General features: G+C 53.5%; 1 protein-coding gene across 1 annotated transcript; it reads right to left on the minus strand.

Annotated features, from left to right (window-relative positions):
* Positions 1–3601: 3601 nt before the first annotated feature.
* On the minus strand, positions 3602–6192 carry DRD1 (dopamine receptor D1). The gene is made up of 3 exons (XM_066343195.1): positions 5778–6192; positions 5360–5680; positions 3602–5269 (listed from the first exon to the last, which is right to left on the minus strand). Exons 2-3 carry the CDS (start codon positions 5363–5365, stop codon positions 3884–3886), a joined length of 1392 nt encoding a protein of 463 aa, XP_066199292.1. The 5' UTR covers positions 5366–5680; positions 5778–6192; the 3' UTR covers positions 3602–3883.
* Between the last annotated feature and the right edge of the window lie 625 nt (positions 6193–6817).

Consider the following 6817-nt stretch of genomic DNA (forward strand, 5'->3'; position numbering starts at 1 on the left):
TGGACAGATTTATGTCGTCAATACCTAGAGGTCAATGAAGGCAACTGTCTTTCTTAACCGTGCAGATAGCAAAAGCCACTGGCTCCTGGGATACCCGGTTAACTGCAGCCAAAGAAAACGAGGGTCTGGGAAAATCCCAAGCCACCTGTTCTCTGAAAGCCATTTCCATCTGCTCCAGCACGCAGGTGAGAAGTCGGATGTGCAGCAGCTCCGTTATTACTGAGGCAATTATGCCATCAGCCCCTCCAGAGCCTGGAGCCAGCCAGGAGCCAGCAAGCCCGACAGCTCCGTGCTCGGCGCCCGGACGGACGGCAGCTGCAGGACCCTCACCGGAACCCACGTGCTGATTTCCGTTCAGCGAACGGGTGAACGGGCTCAGAGAAGCACCAGCATTCGCGGGCTTTCACACAGCTTGAAAGCCATAGCTGCACTGAGCACCCACTTCTGTCTAAGGCAAAGCCCGTGCTCTCTGCACTCCAGACCCCGGCATGCAGACTGGCCTCCAGGGGTGGAGACCTGGGGGGACATCATGACGGAGCCCGCGGGGAGGGAGAATTCAGAAAGACCCTGAGGTTGGACTGTGTATGATTTCCTTTCTGAAATGACCCCTCACTGAGAAGCTCATGCACAGGTTTTAGCTCCTTCCATGGAATGGATCTGGGCAACTGAGCCCCAGACACTGTGATATGCTCAGGTCCCAAGAGGAATCAAGGACATTCCTAAATAAATTCTGAATCTACGGTTTGAAGCCCAGAGCTCAGTCTCCCTTCCTGAGACTTCCTGCTGTCCCCAGCAAGCTCGGCGTCTGTGTGTCCGCCAAAGTTCTCTCTTAGGTAGAGGAGGAGAAAGAACACCTCCTGTCCACTGTCTCCACCCTACTGAAGTGTAGCACAGACCCGGAGCATCATGAGGAAGGCTCATTACTGTTGTTAAAAAATAAAAGTCCTGCTGTCATTCTGCTTTTATGGTTGAAAATGACACTCTCTGAAAAAGATGCTTTCAGCACAATGAACATTTCATAACACACCCTTCATCAGCCCAACGCACCAGTGCCCGCAGTACAATAAATTTTACAGTCATTTGATATAATTCCTAGCTATACCTTTCTGTTTCACTCTTTGTCAACAAAATAAAAGGTGAAGGCTTTTGCGCTACGTGGCACTGGTTGGACCGTGGCAGCCCTGAACATTGCCGCTGCTGTGGTGGACTTCTAAGTAAGAAAAAAAAAAAAATTAAACTGCCAAGAAGAGATACCCAGGAAGTTATGAGACAGAAAGAAGAGGCCTCACGCTTGACGGGCGTTCGTTCCAGACATGTTCATTACATGCCGGAGCCTGGGGATGGCAAATATGGGATTTCAAAAGGCACCATCTGTTGTGCGATGTCCCAAATTATAAACTTAACTCTTAATTTCTACATCACCTGCTGTTCGGGCATTCTCCTTCTCTGGGGTGCACGTGACCAGGGGAGGGGTGAGCACATGACATAATAAACAGGTTCAGCAGGATCGAGGCATGTGCTCCGTCAGATATTTGGACAAGCTCAGCATTACAACCTGTCCGTTTTCTCCGGGGGGGGGGGGGGCAGGGGAAACCCCCACAAAAACTCCTGGTCTATTTACCCTTACAACAGACCCTACACACACAGTGGCTGCAGTAAGCAAAGGGTCCGAAACAACCTGAGAGCAAGCTACAGGCTTTTCTGTGATTTTTTTTTTTACACCATTTAAAGTCTCTGGGTGCTTTGAAAGCAAAAGCAGAGGTTTTCAGGAACCTTGCCCATCTGTGAAATGAAAAGTAGCGTAATTCAAGTCAAGGGTTTCTCGGGGTGGGGGTGGGTGTGGGTGGGGAGGAAGGTCTCTAAGACAGAAAGGAACAAGAGCACAGAGCCCAAATCAAACACATCTCCTGCTGAAACATTCACAGGCAACATGTGGCACACCTTCGTTAGAAAGAAGAAAAGTAACAAATCCTTGAACACGCCCACATTTTCTTACTTGTGGGTGGTCTGAAACGTTTTGTTTTGTTTTGAAAACACATTTAACAAATGCAACAGGGCTCATTCAGGGTTGATTTGGGTTCACAAAATAATTTTATTATACGTAAGAAAGCATACAGGCAATAAAATTAAGAAAACATTCACAATGCATAAGTCACACAGACCGGACGTGGGGGCGGGGTCACTTGCAGCAGCCTTCGTTCTGGCCCCGCCCCCCCGCCGGTTCATCTGCGCGGTGAGTAAACGGCTTCCCCACAAGGAAACTTGGCCAACCTTTCAAAGACATTCCCTTGAAACGCCCCACGTGGATTAGTATCTCACAAGGGTGAGGAGGGGACTCGGTACAGTCCTGCGATGACATTGGGGACGTGATCCCACAGCACAGAGGAAAAGGGTTCGCACTGGTCCACAGGGAGGCTGACGGCTTTGGGATGCGGAACACACGCCCCAAGAGGAGGGGTCCCCTGTTGTTTCCAACAGAAGCGTCTTACTGGAGGGTGGTCATGAGGCACTATTTGTACACCGTTAACATTTAGACTTTAAAAATAATAATAATAATAAGAAGAAGAAACGATTCTAAATTCATATTAAAGCAAGCACTACAAAAAGTAGCGTTGGCTCCGTTTGACCTGGTGAGAGAGGGAGGGGTGCAGGACTCCACCTCAGCCCCCCTGGGGAGACCCCCTGTCCTCACCACACACGTCTCACCAGGACAGCCACTGTGTGCTTCAGAAAAGCTACCTGACAGGTGGAATGAGAGAAGACTGGAGAGGGCCTGTTATTTTACATAAATACAAAGTGGCGGATACTCTTCATTATCACCTAAGATAGTAACATTCAAGGTGGGTTCTTCTTCAGCTGATTTTTTTTCTTTTCTTTTCTTTTTTTTTTTTTTTTTTTTTTTTTTTTTGGTTTTTCTAAAGGTATTTACAGAACTGCAAATCATTCTCTTAGGAAAGTCTTGGCCATTTAAAAAATGCTAAATACCATAGTAGCTATGCTTTAACTTTTAAAAAATGTTGGTGGGAGGGACATTCACAGCGTTTGTTGGCTCTTGCCTTGTCTGTATTTGTGCCAGTGAATTTTAAGAACTTGTCACAACCTTGTCTCCTATCCAGCTTTGCTGTGTTTCTGGAAGTTACACATGAGCACTGAGGGTCTCAGAGGGTCTGTGTGTTTGTTCCATTGGCTTATAAAGTACTACTAGTTAAATGGACAAAAATGTGATTGTAAGGTCTCATGAGTTTACCCTAGTAAATATGATAAATATAGATTTATTGTCATTAAAAATATCCATATAATACAATAAATAAATAAAACCAATATCCACAAAGCGTCTCTCGGTTCTGAAAAAGAGAGAGAGAGAGAGAGAGAGAGAGAGAAATCCCATTTGTACTTGTAAGGCTCAATTATTTTTTAGAAATAATTCATGAAGGCATGCACCTACCTTTACAATCTGAAAACTTTGCTCGGGCCAGTGTTAGCACCTGTTTGTACACAGCAAACTCAACCCTTCTCATTTCCTTCCCAGAAAGGGTTCCTTGTTAAGTGACGCTGTTCATTGCTGATTCTTTGCCCTATTTTTTTTTTTTAAGTTATAAGGTAAGAATCAGTTTCTAAAAATAATTTTGGAGCCAAAGACACATCCCTGGTGAGCATTCACTCGCTTCACGGGCGTGCCTCTGGGGTTCACCAGGGGGAACGCAGAGGGCACGCTGGGATGTTTTTAGGTTCAGTTAGTTGTGTGCTGAAGCAAAGGCAGCGGAGGAGGGCTCGCCTGGCACCTCCGGCCTCACCACGCCTTCCTGTCTCAACAGCGAGTCCCAGGGACACCTCCTCTAGCTGCTGGGATGAGCGCGTCGCCCGGCAGGATTCCTGCCAGAGTTCAGGTTGGCTGCTGGCCGACCTGTGTGAGGGGCTGGATGGTTCCCAGAGAGACGTCCGTGTCGTAGTCCAAAATGACAGACAGGGCCGGGGACAGCTTCTCCGGGGCGTTGGCTACGCCGCCTGCCTCCCCCTTCCTCAGGTCCTCGGAGGAGCCCACGGTGTGTGGGATCAGATACACCAAGTTGCAGTCCTTGGAGATGGAGCCCCGTGGCTCGTGGTGGCTGGAGAAGACCACGGCGCCGTTGTTGTTGATGCTCATCGTCTCGACGGCGTTATTCGTCGTTGGGCACAGCCTGTAGCACCCTAGGAGGGTTGAAAACGCCTTCCGGAAATCAGCATTGAAGGCGTAGATGATGGGGTTCAAGGAGGAATTGGCCCACCCGAACCACACGAACACGTCGAACGTGATGGAATCGATGCAGAAGGGCTGGGTCTCCCCCGCCCCGCAGAAGGGCACCATGCAGTTCAGGACGAAGAAGGGCAGCCAGCAGCACACGAACACCCCCATGATCACCGACAGCGTCTTCAGAACCTTCGTCTCTCTTTTGAAGGACGTCTTAAAGGAGCTCTCCGGCTGGGAGCACTCCACGGGGTTTCCGTTCCCTGTGGCGGTCTGGCAGTTCTTGGCGTGGACGGCGGCCCTCTCCAAGGCCGAGATGCGTCGGATCTGTTTCTGGGCGATCCTGTAGATCCTGGTGTAGGTGACAATCATGATGGCCACGGGGATGTAGAAGCTTATCAGGGAGGAGGAGATGGCGTAGGTCCTGCTCAAGCTGGAGTCGCAGTTGTCCGCAGCCTCGTCCAAGGACGTGGCGTTGCCATCCGAGGGGCTCGGGGGCTTCGCCTTGTGCCAGCTGAGCTGGACTGGGATGAAGGAGATGAGCACGGACAGGGTCCACGCCACGCCGATCAGGATGAAGGCGGCCCTGGGGGTCATCTTCCTCTCGTACCGGAAGGGGCTGGAGATGGCCCAGTACCTGTCCACACTGATCACACAGAGGTTGAGGATGGACGCCGTGGAGCACATGATGTCAAAGGCCACCCAGATATTACAGAAGGACCCAAAGGGCCAGAAGCCGGCGATCTCGGCCACCGCTTTCCAGGGCATGACCAACACAGCCACCAAGAGATCGGAGACAGCCAAGGAGATGACAAAGAAGTTGGTCACCTTGGACCGCAGGTGCCGGAACCTGATGACGGCAGCGCAGACCAGTGTGTTCCCCAGGAGCGTGGACAAGATGAGCAGCGACAGGAAACAGGCTGTGAGGATGCGGAAGGAGAAGTCCCTCTCCACCACCAGCCCGGCCCCGTCCATGGTGGAGGTGTTCGGAGTCCTCATCTTCCTGAGGGACACTGCCCGGGGGCGCCGATAGCCCTCGAGTGCCTAGGCAGGGAGTAAGGGTCAGTCAGACCCGCGGGTGTCCTCGCTCGCCCTTGCACAGTCCCACGTGCCCCCCTGGGTGGGGGACCTCACCGGCATTCCATCAGAGGGCTGCAGCTGCAGCGATGGCGTGGCGAGAGCCTGCCCTGGGCAGTCCGAATCATCCCCTTGGAAGGTCCCTCTCGCTTTTCAACAACTGTCTTCTGACTCCCTCGCTCCAGGTCACTGTCACCGGGACCAGCTGGCCCTTCAATTCCCCATGAAAAGCACTGGCTTTTTAGCATATTCTAAGCTATCAATCCAGAGACTGGAGGCCTCTACCCAGCTAGGCAATGGTAGTCACATTTCACGCAGCTGCAAATACATGCCTCGCTCCTCTCAAACCCCTGGTTCCACAGCAGCTCCCCAAACGCCCTGAAAAGCAAAGAGAAAGCAAAGATCGCCAAGACTTGAGTAGATCGCATCTTGACTCATTTCAAGCCCAATCCAACTGCGTCCGAGAGACACCTACCTTGCCTTGGGGCTGTCTCCCTCAAAGCCCCTGCCGCTCGCTCTAGCTCGCTGGGAGAGCGGGCTGCGGGAGGCGCCGCGGCTCCACAACGCCCCAGCAGACGCGCCTGAATCCTGCCTGGCGCGCGCACCCTGGGTTCGGCTCCCGTTGCGCAAAAAATCTCTGGGCGGGTTTAGAAAAAGGATCCCCGGCCAGGTCCCCAGAGAGCCAGTGCTGCCCCACTGCCTCAGAGGGCTAAAGATGGTTCCAGGCAGGCGAGATCCGGGAAACGGGCTCCCAGGAGCTCCGCGGCGCCTTGGGAAAGGGCATCTCCAGAATTAGTCACTTGGGCAGCTTCTTTCCGTTGCTTCCTTTCCCCCCGGAGCCGGGTGCCCCTGGGGTGGCCTCTGGCCCCGTGGAGCAGGGCCCTACGCCTCCCCCCGGCACTGGCCACTACCTCCCAGGAGCCCGTGGGAACGCGCAGCACAGGGAGCGGAGCTGGCACCCAGCGGGCGCCTGGGCCGGCGGGTTCCCGCGGGGCACAGCCCACCCCGCCCCCGCGTCCCCTCCCCCTGCCCTGGGGGCGGGCTTCGCTTGACAGGCAGAGTTGCGGGCAACAGTCACACGTGGTTCCCCCATAAGACGCTGTGGGTAAAAGGGGTGAGGGACGCTCAGGTGAGCATTTGCCCACCCTGAGTTACTCCATCCCCTCAACCCTGGGGCCCCCAGACCCTCGGACAGCCTGCGACAGGACCCCTGAGACAAATCCCGATGTTAAAAATTCAAGTCCAGTGTGGCCTAAAAGCAAAGCTCCGCGGGACATTCAGCGCCTCTTGGGGTTGACCTCCAGACTTTGCCAAAGGCCAACAGGGGCAGGGACCCTGCCCCCTTTCTCCCGCATCCCAACCACTAGACCAGACAGCTCCCGTCCGACCTGCGCTGCCTCCGGGTGCCCTCGGCTAGGGGGAGAAGTCCCCGCGGGCTCCGGTACTCACCACACGAGTCAGGCTTTAGTGCAGCGGCCTGGCCCCCGCGCTCACTTCGCGCTCCACCTGGGTCAC

Source organism: Saccopteryx leptura, chromosome 6 (genome assembly GCF_036850995.1).
Source record: "Saccopteryx leptura isolate mSacLep1 chromosome 6, mSacLep1_pri_phased_curated, whole genome shotgun sequence".
Lineage (NCBI taxonomy): Eukaryota > Metazoa > Chordata > Mammalia > Chiroptera > Emballonuridae > Saccopteryx > Saccopteryx leptura.